The sequence below is a fragment of the Mirounga angustirostris genome, unplaced genomic scaffold (genome assembly GCF_029215605.1).
Source record: "Mirounga angustirostris isolate CCGP_5_RB_7025 unplaced genomic scaffold, mMirAng1.0.hap1 SCAF_1, whole genome shotgun sequence".
Taxonomy (NCBI): domain Eukaryota; kingdom Metazoa; phylum Chordata; class Mammalia; order Carnivora; family Phocidae; genus Mirounga; species Mirounga angustirostris.
This window is the reverse complement of record NW_026991709.1, coordinates 211,220,075-211,242,578: the sequence shown is the minus strand read 5'-3', so window position 1 is coordinate 211,242,578 and position 22,504 is coordinate 211,220,075. Positions and strand designations below refer to the sequence as shown.

The following is a 22,504-nucleotide window of genomic DNA, read 5'->3' as shown; positions in this document are numbered from 1 at the left end:
TGAGAGGAAGAGACCTCCGCTGAGAAAACTGCCCGGGGTGATTTGGAATTGACAAGGCGGGGCTCTGGGATTTGGGGAGCAGGGGCCAGACAATGCAAGCACCCAGGAAGTTCTAGAGACGGAGCTTGTTTATTGGGCAGGTGGGTGGGCGCCAGAGCCCATCACTCCTTGAGGGAGAAGTGCATCTTGTCGCTGATCATCTTGCGCTCGGGGTTGAGCCGCTTGAGGATCTGGGCGAGCACGTTCACCGTCTGCTCACTGCTCAGCCCTGTCTTCTTCGTCTGGAACTTCTTCAGCAGGTCCTTGGTGGTCATGGGCTTCCGTGTCAGATAGCGGCGCACGGCGTCCTCGGTCACCTGCACGTCACTGAGGAGCCGAGGGCAGGGCGGGCGTCAGCAGGAGGCTCCCACACGCCCCTGCCCTGGCCCTGCCGCCCTCGCCAACTTACCCGCTGCTGGGGGTCGACTTCCCGGACTGGGGCTGAGGGGTCGACTTCCCCGACAGGCTCTGGGGCCCGGGGTCCAGCCGCAAGCGCTTGGCCACTGGCGTCTCGTTCGTCCGCTTGCCTGGGGGAGCAGGGGCGGGGCTGAGTCCCGTGCCCGGCAGCTGCACCCCTGCGCGCCCAGGCGGAGGGGTACCAGGGCCCCTGTGCAGGGGGCTCGGGGTGGCCAGGCTTCCGGTCCCGAGGCAGGACGAGGGACCGCGGGTGGACAGCAAGTGGAGGCAGACAGGGACGGGGCTGCTCACCCTGCTCCAGCTTGTTGGCGGCCGCCCGCAGGGTGGACGACGTGCTGCCACTCTCCGCGCTGGGTGTGCCCGGCCGGCTGTTGCCCCGCGAGCTGCCTCCCGACGGCCTCCGCTCCCTCTTGGGGGGCGTCTTCTTCTTCTGCGGAGATCGGGTCGGGGATGCGAGTCTAGAGACAGGACAGCCGCCCGCCGGCTCCCGCCCCGGGGCTGGGCCTTACCGCCATGAAGAGGGCCGAGGACGCCTCGCTGTCGATGTCGCTCTCCTCCGAGCTGTCCGACTCGTCGCTGCTGTCTGTTCGGGCCGGAGGAGGGACGTCAGTGCCACGGTGCCTGCCCACCCCAGCTCGACCTCAGATAAGGGGCTCTGGGAGTGAGGGGGGGAGGACCCGGGAAGCGGGGAGGGGACCTACCTTTCCTGCGCTTCTTCTCCTGAGGTGTGGGCACCTTCTTCTCCTCCTCCTCCTCCTTGTCCTCCTCGGGCGGCTTCTCCTCCTCACTCTCCTCGCTGCTTTCGCTCTGCTCGTCTACGCCCTTGGGGCCCTCCTCCTGCTGGGTGACCTTGGGCTTGCCCTCCAGCTCATCCTGGGAGCTGCTGGAAGACAGAGGGCGGGCAGAGGGTGAGGGAACGCATGGCCAGGCCGGCCCAGGCCTCCCAGCCGCCTCCTGCCCGCTGCCCGCCTCACCTCGAGCCGTCGGACATGTAGTCCACCTCCTGGCCCTCGAAATCCCCGTCGTCGCTGTCTTCGAACGCCTCATCATCGGACCCCTTCTTCTTCTTCTTCTTCTTGCCCCCCTTGGTGGGTGGTGCCTTCTTCTTGGCCTTGGGGGCTCTACCACCTGGGGAAGTAGAGCGGGGCTCAGGCTGGTACTCATCCTGTTTGGCATATCCGAGGATGTCTGGACATCTTGGGGCCCCGCACTAACCAGGGAGAGACTCCCCCAAGCACTCGCCTCTCACGCACAAACCCGACCAGTCCAAGTCTCCACCCCCAACTCCCTCCCTCTCACTCTCATACTCAGCGCCATCATCTTCTTCCCTACAGCCCCCAGGACCAGGTACCGGGTGCCAGAAACCAGAAACCACCCCTGTAGCCCAGGGCCTGCCATGATTATTTGAACTGGCCGATCTGGAAGTTGTTCGCCCCCACCCCCTGCATTGCCCATCCCGTGGAAATCCCGATAAAGGCCACCGCTGAGACCTTCCTGTCACTCCTTTCTGCCTCCTACCAACTCTGGTGCTTCCCCAGGGACCCATGGAGCCTGCCGTGTCATGCTCTCATTCCCAGCGGGCTGTGAGTGAGTAAACTTTCCTTCAGTGGCATTAACCTCCCTGAGTCATCACTCAAGACACCTTGACAAAGTACGACCCAGCCACCCAGGGGGCTCCACCGGCCTCACCTTCCTCACCACTGGCCTCGCTGTCGTCAGATGACATCTCCAGGTCATCCTCCAGGTCGTGGATGCGCAGCTCACTGGCCTTCTTGCGGCTACGCTTCTCCTTCTCCTCATCTTCCTCATCCTGGTCCTGATCCTTGAGCCGCCGCTGCTGCATGATGCTGAAGTGGTTCAGGACTTTGTTTCTCCTGTGGGCAGGGGGAGGGGTGCAGTGGGGGGTGACAAGGGGCCTGGCTCCAGATACCTGGCCTTCCCCTTGCATCTCCACCAAGCGCTCCCCAAAGGGGAACCACAGACAGGACTTAGGTGATCTGAGGGATGATATGACCTCAGAGGACTCACAACCATGGCATGGAACACCCTGAAATCACATGGGGAGAGGTGGCCCTTCAATTCCCTCTCTGCCCTGTGTCCCTCAAGGAGAAGGTCTCAGTGTGGTGTTGGTATCCCAGCATCTCTCTCAAACTCAGGGCCTTTCTCAGGCAACAGAATTTGGCCACAATGTATTCACATCCATGTGTTTTTTTTTTTTAAAGATTTATTTATTTGAGAGAGAGAGAATGAGAGAGAGCAAGCACATGAGAGGGGGGAGGGTCAGAGGGAGAAGCAGACTCCCTGCCGAGCAGGGAGCCCGATGCGGGACTCGATCCAGGGACTCCAGGATCATGACCTGAGCCGAAGGCAGTCACTTAACCAACTGAGCCACCCATGCGCCCGCACATCCATGTGTTTTTATGGTAGTTTATGGGTGCCTTTGTTTTTATGACAAACAAGACTAGTGTTTCCATTTACCATGGTGATAAAAGTTTTAAAAAATAGGACTGCATCTAAGGAAAATCTTACGATTGTATCTAATAGCACAAAGTTCAACAGTGGCGTGAAAAGGAGTGACATTCTTCTGTTCCAGAAGACTGTGAGTGGACTTAACGCTACTGAGTGGTACACTTAAAAATGGTTAAGATGGTAAGTTTTATGTGTTTTTTACAATTAAAACTATTTTTAATTAAAAAAAAGGAATGAAACACTGACGTATGCTACAATATGGATGAACTTTGAAGATATTATGCTGAATTAAATATGCCAGTCACAAAAAGACAAATACTGCATGATCCCACTCATATGAGGTCCCTAGAAAGGTCGAACTCAGAGATGGAAAGTGGAATGGTGGGAGCCAGGGGAGGGGGACAAAAAGTTACTGTTTAATGGGGACTGAATCTCAGTATGGGAAGATGAGAAAGTTCTGGAGATGGATGATGGTGATGGCTGTACAACCATGTGAATGTACTTACTGCCATTGAAGTGGATACTTAAAAATGGTTAAATGGTAAACTTTACATTATATAGATCTTACCTGTAGTTGGTCCAGCCATAGCCCTCTTGCCTGGGGGAAGCCAAGTGGGTCAGGGAGAACCTCCCCTGCTCTGCCAATTCCTGCTCCAGGGCTCAGCTCAGCTACCCCCTCCTCAGCTCTCTCAGGGCCCTGTGTGTCCCTGATGCTTCCATGTCTGTCTCCCCCACTGAACTGGGAGCTCCCCGAGGGCCTGGTGGAGTGTGGCTTGGTCACCACTGAGTACCCAGCTCCCAGCCACACAGAAGGCTATGGTGACACACCCCATTTCCAAGTGTTTCAGCCCCCTTCTGGGGAGCTGGGAGAGGACAATGTCTGGGTCCTGCCTCCCTCCAGGCCTGCCCAGGCTCACTCACCTCTCCCACTCCTCCTCGGCCTCTTCAGCAGTGAGTGTGCGATGCCGGGCCAGAGGCGTGAAGTTATACCAGTTATGCACAGGGAAGGCCTCAAAGGCCCCGTCAGGGCACTGGGTGAAGATGTAGTAGGACGTGTTCTCTGTCACACCTCCCTTTTTTATGCCCTTGAACCTGCAGAGAGTCATGGTCACAGCCTGGTCCTCAGGACCAGCCCCTTGCCGGCCTATGCCCCCTGGCCTCCGCCCTCTCCAAAACCACCTGGGTTCTCTGAGCAAAATCCAGGGGCGCCTGGGTGGCTCAGTTGGTTAAGTGTCTGACTTTGGTTCGAGATCCTCAGACTGAGCCCCACATCAGGCTCCGCACTCAGCGGGGAGTCTGCTTGTCCCTCTCCCTCTGCTCTTCCCTGCCCTCACGTTCTCTCTCAAATAAATAAATAAAATCTTAAAAAAAAATTCAAGGTCGGGAGACCCTGGGCTGGCCCTTCAACTGTGTGAGCCTTGATTTCCACGTCTGGAAAGCGGGCCCAGCACTCCCCACCTCACAGAGCGAGCTCAGGGCTCCCCTCATTTCCGGAAGGACCATGATAGATTAGCTGTGAAACAGGAGCCCTGCAGTCAGACCCCTCCGGATTTGCCTCCACGTTCCTCCTCATGCCTGAACTACTACTAGCCTCCTCCTGGCCTCTACCCTCACCCTTCTCTGCCCTCAAAGTCTGGGAAGTCTTACAGAGTGCCCTTTCCCTGCCTACAACCTTCAAGGTTCCCCAGGGCCCCGGCCCACCCACAGTCCAGCAGCATCCTGGCATCCACTGTCCTGTACTATCCACCCGCCCTGTTACAGTCCCTAGAGCTCTGCAGGCCATTCCGTGCTTTTGTGCATGCTGTTCTTCCTGCAGTGCCCTCCATCCACCTGACCTCCCAATCCTCACAACCCTGCCTCCAGGCAGCCCCTTGCTGTGTGTGGTCAGGGCGGGTTCTCAGGCTTCCCACACCCTGGTCCCTAGAGCTCCTGCATGAGCACCGGCTTGGTTCATCTTCAGAAATAAAACCCCACGAGAGCCACGGGAGTTGAGAGAGGACGTCCCACGGAGTTAGGACACAAGGGGGACGCGGGAGGCACTCACTGCGCCACCCTTACTTTCTGCCTGATTTGCCATTGACGCGGAGCAGCCACGGCTGGTCCTCGGGCCGGAACTCCTTAAGGACGATGCCATACTTCTTCCTCCTCGCCTCCTCGCGAAGCTTGCGGTTGAACTCGCTGCCCGCGCCGGACTCAGGCATCTCCTCCTCTTGGTAAATCTTCTTGTTGCTCAGGTCTCGCTCCAGCCGGGCCTGGGGCAACAGGGCAGGGCAGGCAGGAAAAAGACGCTTTCAGCAGGGTGCCCGCCCCCGCAAGAACACCCCTTACCCCCTTCTCCCAGGCTGAGCTGCAGACATTCAAAGCCAACCTCCTGCTTAGCAAAATGAAAAAAAGGGGTAGAATACTGGCTCTCTGTGCATCTGGGTGAAGGGAAGTGGGTAAGCCTCACACTATGTCTATTTTGCAGCTTTTCAAAGTCTGAAACTATTTCTAAATCAACAGTTAAAAAAAAACAAAAACAAAACGGATCATTCTGGTGAGAGGACAAAAGCAAAAACAATGAAAACAACCTGCTTGGAACCGGCCCACTCTTCTTCTCTGTCTGCATTTAGACACCATTGAAGGCTGCTTTCCAGATTTGGATCTCCAGGCAATTCAGCAGCAGTTAGAAATTCTAAGCCGCACACACTGCTTACCCTCAAGCTGCCTCCTCCAGGCAGCGGAGGTGAAATGCCAGACACACAGGGCCACTGGCTGCGGCAGCAAAAGACCGGAAGTGAATCTAATGCCCATCAGCAGGGGACTCGCTTAATACACACGGCCGCCTCCACACAACGGAAGAGCAAACAGCCAAAAAGAGGAGGCAAGAGTAAGTAAGGAACGATTGCGAAGACATGTTAGCTGGAAAAGGCAAGACGACCAATGTTACTTCCCCGTCAAGAGATTTCAGATGGCTGGGAACAAGAAGATCCTACAGGCATCCAGGAAGTGGTGGGGATGGGGGGTGAGGGGGTGGGGGGGGAGCAAAGTTTTATTAGCGTGCAGCCACGCCCACTCATTTACATAGCGTTGCGTCTTTACCGTGTACAGGGCGGGGCGGGACAGAAGGGCGGGGCGGGACAGACATAAGGGCTGTGCCAGACACCAGCCAACAAAGCCAAGCATAGTAATTAGCTGGTCCTTCAAGAAAAAGCCTGCTGACCCCTGATATAAAGGACAAGAATGAGGATGGCGGAAATTCTCAACGGCCAACACCACCACAAGCTCGAGGACGATGGAACAAAAGCTTCGAAATAAGAGGCAAAACGGCTACCAAGCTAGCCTTTTTTTTTTTTTTTAAGATTTTATTTATTTATTTGACAGAGACACAACGAGAGAGGGATCACAAGCAGGAGGAGTGGGAGAGGGAGAAGCAGGCTTCCTGAGGATCAGGGAGCCTGATGCGGGGCTTGATCCCAGAACCCTGGGATCATGACCTGAGCCAAAGGCAGACGCTTAATGACTGAGCCACTCAGCTGCCCCCCAAGCTAGCCTTTGATCCCAGGTCAAGCTACCCAGGCTGAGGCCAGAATCAGGGCACCCCCAGGGGATGGGAGGAATCAGTGTCCTTCCTGCACCTCCTTTTCTGGGAGCCAGCCCAGGGTGTGCCTCATTACTAAAGGCGGGTAAACAGGCCTGATTATCTGAAGGTGGTCACCCCAGAGGGCAGGGCCCCTGCCGGGCTGGTTCACCACTGGCCCAGGGGGCGGTCTCCGGGGACAGCTGCTGCAAAGAATGCATTTGCGGGGGGGGGGGGGGGGGGGTTCTGCTCACAAGTTGCTGTGGGTGGGGAGCAGCTACTGGGGGAGGGGATGTCCCTCATGGTTGACAGCACTTAGACGCCTGTACCTGCCCCCTCCCTCGGGTGATTAGTGACAACCCAGAGGATTCGTTTTTCCCCAGGGAATGTAATCCTCCTCCTAAGTTTTTTAGGGAGTATGCCTCTTAGTCAACGAGAATTCTGGGGGCTGTATCTCCCTGTGACTAGATTTTCAGGGGGTGTGACCTCCGGGAGGTCAAAACAAGGAGTGATGAGTGATGTCCCCCCATGATGATCAGGGAATGGGGTATGTGTAACCCCCAAGTTCCTAGTGGCTAGGAGGTCACGTATCTCAAGAGGTGATAACTACTCAGGTGCTGCACCTCAAGATGATGGGTTACTGAGGGGCTCCTCTGGGTTCTCATGGGTCGGGGGAGAGAGGCCCTCCTACTTAATGAGGGATGGAAGGTGGTATGTTCCCAAAATACTTGCCAAGTTATTCTTCTTAGCGATGAGTGTTGTTTGGGGGTTGGGTATCCCTGATGGGTGGGTTATTTCTCTCTTAGATGATTAGTGATAAAGGATGTCCCCCCACTGAGTGATCAGGGATTTGGAAACCCTGCACCCTCTCTGGATAATTTAGGTGAGACCAGAGTTTGGGGAAGCATGTTAGTTTGTATATGAATGGGTGTGCAGCTGGAGATGCAGGGAGGCAGGCACCCTACAAGGGAAGAGGGTGCCCTGAGCAAGCATTCACCTGCCCAGTGTCCAATGGCCTCATTTGCTCAACTAGATGAAGTGATGTTTAAAAACACTCCAAAGAGAGACCTGTGCTGGAAAACAAGATTGAGCAGTAGGAGCCGCCAAACTGAGCGAAGGTCTGAAGCTGCCGACTTTAGACGTGGGGCCAACTCCTCTGCTGGGCCGGATCAGGCTCCGTGGCTTTAAATGCCACTCCAAATGCCCAGATGCCCCCTGCCAGTCTCCCAACTCATATGCTCAACTGCTTATTTCCCGTCTCCTCCTGGATGTCTAATATATGATGTCGGGACCAGAGTTCCCAAATACTCCATCCATCTGGCCCTGTCACCCCTCAACATCCAATCATTAACAAATCATGTTGGCTCCACTTCGAAACACACTAGAATCCACCCACTTCTCATAACCGCTGTTTGCTCCAGGCCCAAAGGTCACTCCTCTGGACCCCAGCTGACGCCTCCACCCTGCACACCCTTTGTCTTCACTTGATCCCACAGCCTGTCTCCCGACAGCACCCAGATCACTATAACTGCCCTGTTTAAAACCCTTAAATGGCTTCTGTTATAGACTGAATGTTGGTGTTCCACCCCAAAATGCATACGTTGAAACCTAACCCCCAGGGTGATAGCTTCGGGAGGTGGGGCCTTGGGAAGGGGATTAGGTCATGAGGATGGAGCCCTCGTGAATGACATGAGTGCCCTTAGGAGAGAGGCCCCAGGGGGCTCCCTCACCCCTTCTGCCATGTGAGCACACAGTAAAAAGACAGCCATCCATGAACCAGGAGGCAGGCCCTCACCAGACCAAAAATCTATCTGCTGGCACCTTGATCTTGGACTTCCCAGCCTTCAGAACTGTGAGAAACAAACGTGTGTTGTTTATAAGCCATCCGGTCTGGGGTATTCTGCCATAGCAGCACCAATGGAGAGAGACAGCTTCCAAAAACCATCTGCGGGATGCAGCCCCCTCCCTTGCCCAGATAACTCCAGACCAAAAATGCTTGTCAGTGGACACAAATTCTAAATGTTCTCCTTTCACAAGGCCTCCTGTGGGGCCTGCCAAATCTTCCTCACAGGGATACCCAGCAGCTCAGCCTGGGCCTTAGTACAACATCTCATCTCCACTCAGGGCCCGTAGAGGAAACCAAGCCTCAGTTACTACTATAACTAAGCATCTACTGCAACCGCCAAGTGCAGGATCAGGTTCTCGCACTCACAGGGGCTTACCTGATTCCAGGTAGCGAAGTTGACTTTATCAGCTGCGTTGAAGGCCATGATGTTATATTTCTTAGTTGTGTTTCTGGAATGGGCAAGAAGAGGCAGTGCTCAGTCCTTCATTCATTTAACAAACACTGCCTGGCTCAGCAATGCTGGGGACCCACAAAAGCCCTCAGGGGTTCCCAGTCTGTCAGGGAACAGATCCATACTCCCCCAACCCGTGCTGAAGAAGAGCAGAAGGAGGCACAAAGATCTGGGGGAGCCCAAGATGTGGGAATAATGGGGAATTCTGCCCTGGGGATGGGGGAGGGCAGGCAGGGAATGTTTCCCAGAGGAGAAAAATCCTGGAACCGGGTTTCCAGAGGACCAACAAAGGAGTCACAACTGGGGAAAAGGCATTCCTGACCAGGAGGCTGCATCCTACCGTCTATTAATGTACTTATTCATTCATTCCTTCCGTTCAAAACACTGGATGCCCCCAGAAAGGCTTCGGCTCAACCCGAGCCCTGTCCCCAGGTCCCTGCTAGTTAGGAGGGAGAATCACAAGAGGTGCCGGGCTTGCCTAGAAGCTCAGCAAGGTTTTGATCCCTTCTCGGGGGAAGTGGGAAGAGGGCTCAGGGACTTACTTGGGAACTCGAACGACATACTCAGTGACGTTCTGGCTGCTGGGGCCCTGCGGGTACAGAAGGAAGGACGGTGAGTGAAGGGTCGCAGAGGCCGCCGCCGGGATCCCCCAGTTCCGCCGCATACTCACGAGGGCCGCCATGGGTGACGATCGGTGGTTCGGGTCCGGTCCGCGTCCCTCGGTCCCGGGGAAGCCGCCCTCGCGGTGTCGGCTCTCTGGCCCCGATCGAGGACCCCAAGCCCGAGGTGCCACCGATCCCGGGAGCAGCTCCCCGGAAGCGGTGCTCAGTCGGCCGTCCGTCTCGGGGACCACTCCGGCCACGTCTGCGCCTGCGCCTAACCTGGAAGCGAAACTCGGGCCGCGTCGCGATGGCAACCTCCTCCGCCTCACGTACCGCTGTCTCCTTCCAGAGGGAAGAGCCCAACCCGATCCCGAGCTAGAAATCACACCGTCTGCCGCTCGCGCGGGGTCCCGCCTCGCTATATAGCACGGTTAATTTAATCAGCTCTGCGGCCACGCCTCCCTTGACGTCACACCCGGAACCGCTGGGCATCCTGGGAGGGGAGGGAGAAACTAGCCTTCCTCGCGAGCTCTCGGGCGCCCAGCGCATGCGCCACTCCACTCCGGAAGTGAGTCCAAGGAGGGCGCGTCACCATAGCGACCGAGGCCTCTTCCGCAGCAAGGTGCTGCGGCTCCACCTGAGCCTCTTTGGGTTCATTTCCTCCTTCTGCCCCGGGGACACTTCATCATCTCGCCAAATGATCGGGCCCTTGTGACGTTGAGCCGAACCAGGAGGAGTCAGGGCCTGGGTGGGGATGGGGCGCGACCACCCCGCGGGCCGCTGGTGGGATGGGTCTGTGGAGGTCCAAGCTGCCTCAGATGGGCCGGGCCCTGAGACCCCAGGAGAAGGGTAACATCGCGGGGGCGGCTGGCTCACGGGCGGGGGGGAGGAAGGAGGCTGTGAAGGGCGTGAGGGGGGTGCAGGTGTCCAACACCCCAAGTCCAGCGTGCACACGCCCCCCTGCCCCCCGTGATAGTAACACAACTGCACATGCTCAAGGATCAGCCATGCTGATCCACTTGGGCACCTGCTGTGCGGGGTTCCGGGCACTCCAGGGTGAATGTGTCAAACTAGCTCCCTGGCCTGGAGATGAGAGTGTAGTGAAGGAGACAGTCTCAGAAAATGGCATCTACAAGCAGGAGGGAACAGGGCTGCCACAGGGAAAGAAGAGCCGGGTCTCAGGTCTCAGGGAGGAGGGGAGATTTAAGCTGGGCCCTGTGAGTTGCTAGGAATTCACTAAGCCAAGGCGGAGGGAGGCAAGACACCAACATTGCATTATAAACTACTGCACTCCATGGGCATTCCTGGTAGCCGTGGACGTTCATTTACTCATCGCCCACTACTATAAGTCAGGAACTGTGCCAAGTAATAGAAACATAGGGACCAGCAAGACAGAAACAGTCCTTGCCCTCGTGGAGTATAGAGTCTGGCGGCAGAGACAGACAAGAACAAGTAAACAGGCAAACTCATCGCTGATCATGGCCGCTGCTATGGAGGAAATGGAGCTCTGGGATGGAATGATGGGGAGGGAGTCTCTTAGAGAAAGCCTGATGGGGGGGGGGGGCTGTGACCTGAAGGTAGTGGAGGGGGGACTTACCGTGCAGGGGGAGCATCAGGAGAGGGCTGAGTGTGGCAAGCTTAAGGGACAGAAGAGGCCACTGGGGCTAGAGCAGAGTGGAGGAAGAGAAGGGTGGTGTGGGATGGTCTGGAGGATGGGCGAGTTCCTGCCCTGCTCTGAGCCTGTTTCCGCAACTGTAGAATGGGATGATAGAGTCATTGAGATTCTTCAAGGAGATGCTGTGTGCAGAGGGCCAGGCCTGCTCAAGTTCACATCTGCTTCACAGCGACCCATAACAGCACTAATGCATGCCATGCCTGGATATACCATTAGGCATGGATATGCACCCCCAAATGCCACCCTAGGGCAAAAGTGGGTATGCCAGGAGACCCGTGTCCAGTGTCACTCACCAAGGACACACACTAGGCTGTGGACACAGTCACATCGGTGCGTGCTGGTCCCTGCAGGCACCAAACCCTCTCCCCACCTCTTCCCTGGGCCCCCCAGACATCCTCAAGTCCCCCCTGATCATCTTCGTGATGGGCGGCCCAGGTTGTGGCAAAGGGACACAATGCAAGAACATGGCGACCAAATATGGCTTCTGCCATGTGGGGCTGGGCCAGCTGCTGCGGCAGGAGGCCCAACGCAGCACCCAGCGGGGCCGGAAGATCCATGACATCATGCTGCAGGGGCTCCTGGTGCCCATGGTGAGAGCTCACAGGCTCCGGGGCAGAGGGAAGAAGAAGGGGGTACATTAGGATGAGCTTCCCTGGAAGCCCTGTGGAAGTAGATAGGCCCAGAAAGCCACGGTTCCTGGCCTGGCCACTGCCTTGCTACCTGAGTCTCCGTGTCCTCACCTGTAAAAAGGGGAGACCAGCTGGACCCACAGCAGGAGTCTGTAGTGAGTGTTGGCTGATGTCATTCCTATAAAGCACGTGGCAAAGTGCCTGGCACTTCACAAGCACTTGGTAAAGTTTGCCAGTATTTATTCCTTTTGTGACCTTGGGCGTCTCTATCACCGGCCCCTTCTGTACCTGTTTCCTCACCTGTAAAATGAAGGTCACCCCTGTACCTGGCACATAGTAGCCACTTGCCCAGTAGATGGGCTCTGTGCATCAGAGTGGCCCCAGGACACCAGAGCAGACCCAGAATCCCAGGCCCTGGGGAGGGCAGGTACTCCCTGGATTCACCTGAAGTCCAAACTGAGGGAGAGAACTTGACAAGGTGGCCATGTAGGTGAGGGACCCTGGAGCACTGAAGCCGCCACCCCTTTCCTTCCCAGGGCATCATCCTAGACATGATCAGCAACGCCATGTTATCTCGCCCAGAGAGCCGGGGCTTCCTCATTGACGGCTTCCCGCGGGAGCTGAGGCAGGCCAAGGAGTTTGAGCGCATTGTGAGTGACCCCAGGGGGTGTGAGTGTGTGGTGAGGTGTGAAGCCACTCCTCCCTCCCCACCTCGGATGGAGTCCAGAAGGGGTGAGACTCGGGGGAGAGGAGATGGCAAGGGGGCAATGGCGTTTTATATTGTCAAGGGACAGTCAGGAGACCGTTGGAAGCTTCTAGAACCTGGTGAGCTGGCCAGGACAAAGTCATATTAATATCTTCCTGCACATAGATTATCTGCCCACTGAGTAGCACGTGGATTTAGCATCATCTCTGGGCCATAAGGATGGAGTATAGTTATTCGTTCATCTATGTATTTAACCACCTGTCCCCAAATAGTTTGAGAACAGGCTCTGTCCTTAGGAGTTCATGGGACAGGCTCAGTCCCTGCTCTTCGGATGCCAATAGACAGGCACTGACCAAAGCATGACTTGCTGAACAAAAGAGAGACGTTTCTGGCAGCAGTAAATGCAGTCAAGAGCCGGAGACAGAATGACATCCTGGAGGGACTCAATGGGCTGTTTGGGTTAGGTGGTCCCCATTGGCCTCCTCGAAGTGAGGACATCGGACAACTGAGCTGTGCAAGGAGGAGCCAGCCGGTGCTGGCGAGTTGGACTACCTTTCTTCAGGTTACTTCTGCAGGCCAGCACCGCTGACATCACGAGAAGGCCCATCCACACACCAGGACAGCCATGGCTGGAGCGTCTGGAAACAGCCGAGCAGGACAAGAGAAACTGGCAGATTGTCAGCCTCCAGGCTTTTCCCGGAACTTGCCAGATAGGGTCGAAATGCCTTTAAAGAAGTCCAGGTGAGAATCAAACAGAGGTTGCCCAGGGCTGGGGCAGGTGGGGCCCTGCCCTTTGTCTGCACCTGCTTGGGAGCAGTTTCTGTCGGGCTCATCGAAGTGACTCTCAGGGCAAATATTGGGCTCCCTCTCCTGGTCTGGGCGCTCTGAGGGCAAAGGCCGGGCTCATGAATCTCTCAGCCCTGGGCCGGCGCCCAGCCTGCAGTAGGCCCCAGCCCTCGATGCCAGCTCAGCGGACTCCACAGGTGCCACAGAGTCTCAGACCAGAAGCTGCACACCCCTGGCCCTCAGGCCCCATGTGGTCCACCAATGGGTTCCGCTTGGACTCTACAGGTTTTTAAGGCCAAGCTTCGAAACTCGGGAGATGCCACATCAAAACTCCCAGCTTCCCTTGAAAATCGCCTGACTTGGCAGGCGCAGGGCCTGCATGTCCCCTGGCAACAGCAGCATGAATGCATCCTGAGCTTTATCCTGAGCCCAGCGCTGTTCTTGACACTACACGGAGGAGCTCTGATCTTTCGGAATGTTCCAGAAAAATCTTTCTTGCACCATCAGCATCCCGCTTTTTTACAGAGGGATTGGGTGACTTGCCCGGGATCGCATAATTTAGGTGGTGGACGCAGGCCACACACCACAGCAATTGGTTCCAAGGCCTAGATTTTAACTACGTCAGCGGGGGACCCTTCTCCGCCTCCCGGTGGTCTCCCCGCTACACCCGCGGAAGGTTGCCTCTCCATCACGGAGGCCGAGCGCCATCTGCCATGTAGGATCATGCTTTTGTTGGGGTTTTATGCTAAGAGGAACAGAACGCATGCTTTCCTCTCGTGCCCGTGTGGCTGCCAAAAGTGCAAAAATGAAACAGGGCTCTGGGTTAGGAGAGTGGATTTTCTTTGTGGAGAATTTTCTAGATCTCTGCGAGCTGCCAGGCCCCTGTTGGCCTTTGAGGACCCTGGAGGCCCCTGCCTTAGGTCTGTCCGGGGGTCCCCGGAGGCACCCAGCTTGGTCCTTCCATCCCAACCCTGCTGGGCTGGAGTGTCTCTTTTAGGGCGGTCTCTGATGCTGATGCGCGTATGGAGCTCGGGTCACACTCAGTCACTTTCTCCACCCGTCTGTGACTCGCACGAGACTCGGCCTCCCAAGCCTCAGTGTCCTCATCTGCGCATATGGACAGAAGTGCCACAGGCATCTCCTCGATGTGGGGAGATGGGGAAGGCTGATTCCCGAGACAGTTTCCTGTCTGTTTCCAAGATTGATTCGGTCACTTGTGCACCTGTCTGAGAACACAGCTCCGGGGAGCCGAGGCCCCGGGGTGGGTGGCCTGTGTCAAATGAGCACGCGGGGACTCCCCACCAGGAGGCACTCTGCACAAGGGGCGGCGAGGAGGACCAGATAACCACGTGCAGCTCCGATGCTTATCGTCAGGTTGGACTTGCTCGGAGCATCCGTGACCAGTCTCCCTGAAACGCCCAGACACAGGACCCATTTCTCTGGGTCCATGCTTCTCCCAAAAGTGCCACCTGCAGGGAAACTCCCCTGTTCACAGAAGAAGACTTTTAAATAATTACATATTTTTTAAATATTTTTTTGTTAATTAGAGGCTCACGGGAAATTGCCCTGTACCCTTCACCCGGTTCCCCCCAGGGGGGTGGCATCGTCCAGTATCACAACCAGGCTGTTAGCGTTGCTGCGTATTTGATTTGAGTTGCCTCTGGAGCAAGGGATGCTCTCTTTCCATTTCCCGAAGTGCTCTCATTGCCCACCCTCCCCGCCCGGCAAAAAGTAGAAAAAGGCATTTTGGGGGAATGCAGTGTTGTAAGTAACAGCACTGACCTTGAAGTGCAAATTGACCCCGCGAAGCCTTGCACTCGGAAGCACCCAAGAGGATGAAGGCACCCACGTCCTGTTCACTGTCCTCACCAGGAAGGGGACTCGCTTGTGCGCTTGTGTGTGCGCGTGCTCCCTGAGTGGAAAAACCCACAAGGCCATCATTGGTATCTCTGGTGCCAGATTTCAAACACGCACACAACTGGAACGATCTAAGGGATCTCCACGTCCCCAGATCAAACCATCATCGAGGTCTGGCCACACTTGCCTTATCTGCGCCAGCACATCTTGTCGCGGGCGCCTGGGTGGCTGAGTTGGTGAAGCATCTGCCTTGGGCTCAGGTCATGATCCCAGGGTCCTGGGATCGAGCTCCACGTCAGGTTCCCTGCTCAACGGGGAGCCTGTTTCTCCCTCTCCCTTTGCCCCTCCCCCTTGCTCTCTCTCTCTCAAATAAATAAAATCTTTAAAACACACACACACATACACACAAAAGAGTCTTGTTATAGTGGCCGATTGTGTGCTTTGAAGCAGATTCCAGGTCCCATTTCTGGGCGCTCCCTCATCCAGACGCTCCTGAGATGGTTAACATTCATGCCTTGAGACCATTTGATGCCCAGGCCACCTCTGAGTTTCCCCAGTGTCTGAAGAATGTCTCTTTGGTTTCCATAAGGTTAGATTTGCGAGGAAAACGAGGCCCACACCTCGCTAGGTGTCTCCTAATCCAAGGCAGGTCATCGGCCTTGCTTGCTTCCCTCCTGCCTGGGATTCTGATTTGTTCGGATTTGTCCAGGGGCTTCCTGCCTCGTGGTATTCCTTAACTCGTCTCTCTATCCTTCATTTGCGCTGCACATGCAAAATTAACTACCGACCCACTCAGATTCAGGTTCAATACATTGGGTGTCTGTGTGCGTGTTTTTGAATCCATAAATAATTTTGTATATATTTTCCAAAAGATGAAGATTTTTGCAAAATCAAAACACTTCCCATTGTCCCATGTTAATATCTCTCATGTCCTCAAACAACTGATTGATATTCAGATTTCCGTGAACATCTTCAAAATCTTTGTCTTCTTATGTCTGGTTTTAATGAGGATTTAAGTAAGGCTGACAGTGCAGTGGGTCGCTATGTCTCATGGTCCTTGTCATCAGTCGGAGCTCCTTCCATTGCGGCTGCTTCTGTTTTCCTTGCCATTGGGTTTATGGAAGAAGCCACAGCCTCGGGTCTCCTTATTTCACACAGCCTGGATTTTGCTGATTGCAAAGCATTCTTTACCATGTTCCTCTCTCCACTAGATCTATCAATCGGTAGTGTGTCTAGAGTCTTGCTCGCTGGGGACTCAGATGCCATTTCTTCAAGCAGGTTTTGTAGGCATTGACGGGAACTGTGTGTCGGGTGGCACACAATGCTTAGTTGTCTCTGCCCTGGTTGGATTATCTCTTAAATGTGTTTGAGTGTGTTATTTTGGAGGAATCGGGCCCCAAATGCTCACTGGGACACAGGGGGTGGACTTGAGAAAGTGGGAAAACAGAGTATGTGTCGTGCTTGCATTTCTGTGACATCTGTCCAATTCTGACGATGTCCATCCAATTGCATGACATTCTGTGCTCCTCAGGGTTTGGCTCCTCCCCTACGTGGTGGCAGATGAAGCAGGGTGAATTTGGCATAGAGCACTGTGGTTCAGTACTTCTTGTCTTGCGTAATTTCCAGGAGGCTCCCACGTGCCCGGCTGCCACTGCCTTTAGTGAGGGGTCTGTAATGGCTGGAAGGGTGTCCCCCAAATTTGTATGTGGAAGCCCTCACCTCTAGGACCTCAGAATGTGACTATGGGTGGAGAGAGGGTCTTTAAAGAGGTGAGCAAGTCAAAAGAGGTCATTAGGGTGGGCCCTGATCCAATCCGACCAGTGTCCTTATGAGAAGAGATTAGGACACGGACACACACAGAGGGAGGACACAGGGAAAAGCCCAGGAAAGGAGTCGCAGAAGGAACTAGCTGGGTGGACACCTTGATTTTTCTTTTTTTTAAGATTTATTTATTTATTTTGAGAGAGAGATTTTTGTCTTCTGGTCATGTTTTCCACATTGATTAGCGGGAATCCTTCCCTAAAGAAGAAATCTCTTTCCTCATCAAGGGCTGTTGGGGTCTCCTTTCTCGACGAAGGCCATTTTTCAGACTGAGGCGTCGGTGTCCTGTTTCCTTCCAATGGCGCCCACGAGGTTGGTCTGCTTTGCCTTCCTTGTTTTGTTCTCTCTCATCGCTAGGAACTCACGGGTCTTTGTCGCTGTTGATATGAGAGCTGTCACATCGGTGGCCAGGGGGCACCCTTTCTCGCTGACATGTGTGTCCTCTGACACAGCCACGATCCCCCCCCTCCGCCGCCTTTCACACTTCCTGCTGAATCCTAGAACTGGCCATGCCTCGAAGGAGCCCTTTCCGAGTGGCGTCCACTCTGGGGGCCAGGGGTGCCCATTGCCACCGTTTCCAGGCCTTTTCAGGGGACAGAGCTGGAAAACACAAACTTGTGAAAGGGGAAAAAAAATATCACAGGTTCGTACTGATGTTTCCAGTTCACACTTACCATGACTGTGCCTTCTTCTCTTTCCCAAAACACTGGACTCCTAAAACCATGAACACGGTCATTCGCATTATTCCATCAGATGCAAAATAGTTTCCAAGGAATGTACCCATATTAACTACTAAGACCAAAACGACTGAAGGAAGTTTAAGATTTCTCTGCAGCTCTGATTTCCCTTGTAATATTCCTCACTGTGGATGTACACAAAAAACACCGAGTTGCCCGAAATAATTATTTTCTCTGCGTAGTTAATGCATGACAATAACACTCAGTTGGGTACATTTGTTTCGGTTTGGTTTTGGATATTTACGGATTGCTTTGTTAAATTTAACTTTTGAATTTGCGTATTATTTAATGAATCCGAAGTCAGAGCCACATAAAAAGGTACGCCGGAGAGAGCTCATTTCCAGCCATTCCTGTCCGTCCCCAACCCCCATGGGCAACCATTTTCAGTAGTGTTTGGTTTGTCTTTCTGGTGTTTCTTTTTGCAAATATAAAGCCAGTGTGTGTGTGTGTGTGTGTGTGTGTGTGTGTGAAAGAGAGAGAGATCTTCCTCCTCACACAAAAACTATCGTTCTGTATATACTTGTCTTCATTTTTTTTTTTTTTAACTTTACAATATATCCTGCAGATCTCCTATGGGCACCAAAGACTTCCTTGCCCCCTTTCTGTTCCAAGGTGTAGCACTGCCATCGTTTATCCCGCTGATCTCCCACTGACAATAAATTGTCGGACAACATATTGGAAGACAAAAAGCTGTTGGCAGTCTTGTGCCACCACAAACAATGCAAGACTAAATAACCTCTGCATGGCATTTCTTTTCTTTTCTTTTCTTTTTTTGCTAGTTATCTTTACAATAGGTTCTTTGGAGTGGGTTTTTAGACTAAAGAGAAACATGTGGGTCATTTTGCTAGCTATCACCACGGTCTTTGTTTTGCATTGCCACCAGCGAAACATGAAAGTGTCCTTTCCTCACACCCACATCAGCAGAGGATGCTGCCAAACTTTTGAATGTTTGTCACCCTGCTTAGGTGCAAAATGGTGTTTTGGGGTAGTTTAAATGGGCCTTTCTCTTACTATGAGTGAGGCTGAACATCTTCCTCAAAGTTTAAGGGCCATTTTTATTTCTTTTGTGTGCTCTTTATATCTTTAGCTTTATTTACTTATTTTTTTCTGACAGAGAGTTGGTCTCTTCTTCTTGATTTCTAGGAACTCTTTATATATTGGGCTATATTGCAAATCTTTCCCCCCCACTTTGTCAGTTATCTTTTGACTTTGCTTTATGGTATCTTTCTGTCATGCGAAAATTGTTTTTAGATTTTTAATCAAATTTATCATATTTTGTTATTTCTTCGGGATTTTAAGATCACTCCCCCCCCACCACCACCAATCCTAGGCTTATAAGGGATATCTACTCATGGTTAATTTAGTACTTGTATGACCTTATTTCTTACATTGGTATCTCTGATCCATTTGGGACTTATCCTAGTTTTTGGAATGAGGTAAGGGTTCAATTTGACCTTTTTCCAAATCGTGATCCAGTTGTTCCAGGATCCTCTAGTTAATAGGCTGTGCTTTCTCCATTTATTTGGGATGCCACCCTCACCATGTAACAACTTTCCGTATTCACTTGGGTCGGTTTATGGACTCAATACCTCCTCTCCCACCCCTACTATCCATTGGTTTTCTTTGCCTAGGTTCTCCTGGACATCCCCGCGTGTTTGATTTTGTATATGAATGTTAGAGTCAGCCAATTCAACTAAAAATATGTTATCGTGTTGAAATTACAAACTAATTCAGGAACTCTCACCTTTATGATGTGGTCTTCCTATCCATGCACATTTTTATCTTTCTTTTGTTCAAGTCTCCTTTGAGTTAAATCTTATCCAAGTTTTCCTTAAAGATTGTCCTTAAGACTTTGCACATTTTTGGAAAAGTTTTGTCTGAGCATTTTATATTTCATTTTGTTGCTGTTGTAAATGGGGTCTTCTTTTCTAACTGGTGATTTTTGTATACATGTAGACTATTGACCTCTGTGTGTTAGTGTTATATCCTGTTATTTTTAGCAAATATTTTATCAAATCTTCTTAAGTCTATACTGGTTTATGTATTGATTTTCTTGAGTTTTCCAGAAATATAATCACATCACCGGCAAACAGACATGGTTCTACCTCCCTTCTTTCAAATTCAGGTTTCTCAAAGTGATTTCTTTTATCTCATTGCTTTAGCTAATCTCATACCTTATTAAGTCATAGGAGCAAGAGTGGGCAATTTTGTCTTGTTCCCAATTTCAGTGGGAAAGCAAATTTCCATTAAGATGCTGGCTGAAGGGTGCCTGGGTGGCTCGGTCGTTAGGCGTCTGCCTTCGGCTCAGGTCATGATCCCGGGGTCCTGGGATCGAGCCCCGCATCGGGCTTCCTGCTCTGCGGGAGGCCTGCTTCTCCCTCTCCCACTCCCCCTGCTTGTGTTCCCTCTCTCGCTGTGTCTCTGTCTGTCAAATAAATAAATAAAATCTTTAAAAAAAAAAAAGATGCTGGCTAAAGATATTTATCAATTCCTAGCCTCTTTAAAAATCTGGAATGCATGCTCTATTTTGTTAATTGCCCTTTCTGTGTTTATGAGGAGGATCATATGCCTTTTCCCTCAGAGGTTCATACAATAAATTGTATTGAACCATCCTTGCTTTCTGGAATGAATCCCACTTGGTTGTAATTTTTTTTTTTTTTAATGCATCTTTGAAGTCTATTTTACAATGAAATTCTGGAGGAACTTGTAGGAGGTAGAGCTCACAGTGGGCAGACATGGAGATCTAGAAAGGTCTCCTTGAGACCAGTCAGGGAGGTCAGAGCAGCAGTATGGGTAATGGTGAGCTGGGGGCTCTTTTTTTTTTTATATATATTTAAGATTTTATTTATTTATTTGACAGAGAGAGACAGGGAGAGAGGGAACACAAGCAGGGGGAGTGGGAGAGGGAGAAGCAGGCTTCCCGCGGAGCAGGGAGCCTGATGCGGGGCTTGATCCCAGCACCCTGGGATCATGACCTGAGCCGAAGGCAGATACTTAACAACTGAGCCACCCAGGCGCCCCTGAGCTGGGGGCTCTTGTACCTTACCCAGCGGAAGTATCTGGAATGCTTAAATCCATCTTAGAAGAAATATTTCAATCCAAATAGCCATCGGCCTAGAACTAAGTCATGGTACATCCATACAGTTGGAACCTCCTTATGGGCCAGTATGGAAACATCTCCAGTTATACTGAGGGAAGTCGAAGGCAAATCAGTATCTTCACCACTTGTATAAAAAAGGAGAAAAAAGGACATCGGAGCCCATTTGCTTTTACAGTATATGCCCCTAATAGTAGGTAACTCCAGGAAGGAGTTGCCTCCAGGGAGGGTGAAACTGGGTGGCTGGGGATGGTGAGGAAGTCTTCCCTCTTCCCTGTCAGTGTTGTTTACTTATGAGCTTCTGCCAAGGTCCTACCTATCTCAAAAAATAAATATGTAAACACTAACTTGGAGCTAAAAAATCAGATGAACCCAGGGGGCCCACACAATTCTAGACTCCTGATCTCAGGGTAGAGGGTTCAGGGAGACACTGCACCTAGGCCCTTCCTCACCCAGCCCCTTTTGCTGGTGCCTAGGTGGGCCGGGCCCCAGACATCGTCATCATGTTTGACTGCTCCATGGACACGATGGTTCGGAGAGCGCTGCGCCGGGGCCGCATAGAGCACCGGGCAGATGACTGTGAGTCAGCCATCCGCCAGCGCCTGGAGACGTACTACACGCTGTGTGAGCCAGTCTTGACCTTCTATCAGCAGAAGAACCTGCTCTGTAATGTAGGTACTCCCTGCTTGCCACTCACCTCCCGCCCCACCGACTGACTCCCCAGGGGAACAAGACAGGGGTCATGCCGTGGCCCACATCCTGGACCTCCCTGGGCCTGTCTCCCCACTGTGTACACTGGGAAATTTGGGAACTTCCATTCCTTCCGTTGGGCAGTATGGGCACAGGGCGTGGCCTTCCGGCCATGACGTTTGAGGTCTAAACAATGTCTCCAAAGCTGCAACATTAAATACATTTTAGAATGTATCTACAAAATATAAGGTTAGGACAATTGGTGAACCACAGCTCAAGTCCAGCCATATACATTCCCCAGGGGAAAGGTAGGCCTATCTTAAAGTGACCCGTCTATGAAGACATTAAACTTTGTCGTCCCCATTTCCGGCTGAAGGCAGGAGTGGGAGATGAGGCTGAAAGGAGGGTGTCTTGTGGAACTAGTTTTGACCAACGAGGTTGGGAAGGGAGGGCGGGGGCCGGGTGAGGTGGGGCAGGCAATTCCCCCCACCTGCTCCAAGGGACCGCACCTCTGGCCAGCTGCTCGTGACATGTAACATTGTGTTGCAGCCTTCCCGACCCATTTCCCTCTCCCCTCGCTTGCATGGCCCGGACACTGCACCTCGAGACTTTTTGCCTGCACTTTATTAGAGGCCTGCTAACCTGCTTCCCCCTTTTGGAGGGGAGGAGGACGGTGTCCCTGCTGTGACTCAGCACTGACCCTCCACTCCCCCTCCTCTAGATCTTGGCAGAAGCAGCTCCAGAAAACATTTTTGCTAAGTGCTGTTCTGTCATTGAAAGCCTGCAGTGATGGGAGGGGCTGGGGGCTCTGCCTTCGCCCTCATCCCAGAACCCACACGGGGTTCAGAAGGGGCGCAGTGCCTGTGAGGTAAGACATCTGGTGACGGCAGGCCAGGCTTTAATCTGAGCTGACTCCCCACGAGGCCCCAGACTGACAGCCCCTTTCTGGGCCGTAGCACCACGGGGGTGGGTTGACTGGGGGCCCCCCCACAGGAGCAGGTTCCTGACCAACCTGGACAAGGCCTGGGGTGGGGGGGGGACTGTGAGCTGTTGTGGGCTCCTGCTTGGGGCTGCCCTTGAAGCCTGTGGGCCCAGGCTTCTGAACGTGAAACCTGATCTGTGT

At 53.1% G+C, this 22,504-nt stretch overlaps 2 protein-coding genes across 4 annotated transcripts; one reads left to right on the top strand and one right to left on the bottom strand.

The window, feature by feature from the left end:
- Window positions 1–110: 110 nt before the first annotated feature.
- GTF2F1 (general transcription factor IIF subunit 1) lies at window positions 111–9,844 on the bottom strand. 3 transcript variants are annotated; one of them, XM_045863200.3, is made up of 12 exons: window positions 9,452–9,843; window positions 9,324–9,370; window positions 8,707–8,779; window positions 4,984–5,177; window positions 3,847–4,017; window positions 2,146–2,330; window positions 1,431–1,584; window positions 1,158–1,336; window positions 966–1,039; window positions 748–886; window positions 449–566; window positions 111–366 (listed from the first exon to the last, which is right to left on the bottom strand). In XM_045863200.3, exons 1-12 carry the CDS (start codon window positions 9,461–9,463, stop codon window positions 162–164), a joined length of 1,551 nt encoding a protein of 516 aa, XP_045719156.1. In that variant the 5' UTR covers window positions 9,464–9,843; the 3' UTR covers window positions 111–161. The 3 variants fall into 3 exon arrangements, with proteins under 3 accessions (XP_045719156.1, XP_045719155.1, XP_064428483.1); XM_045863199.3 differs by having other exon boundaries at window positions 1,158–1,339; window positions 9,452–9,842; XM_064572413.1 differs by lacking the exon at window positions 3,847–4,017 and having other exon boundaries at window positions 1,158–1,339; window positions 9,452–9,844.
- Window positions 9,845–9,879: 35 nt separating this feature from the next.
- Window positions 9,880–22,233, top strand: LOC135361760 (adenylate kinase isoenzyme 1-like). Its single transcript, XM_064572456.1, has 4 exons — window positions 9,880–11,648; window positions 12,224–12,337; window positions 21,168–21,362; window positions 22,103–22,233. Exons 1-4 carry the CDS (start codon window positions 11,481–11,483, stop codon window positions 22,169–22,171), a joined length of 546 nt encoding a protein of 181 aa, XP_064428526.1. The 5' UTR covers window positions 9,880–11,480; the 3' UTR covers window positions 22,172–22,233.
- The last annotated feature ends 271 nt before the right edge of the window (window positions 22,234–22,504 follow it).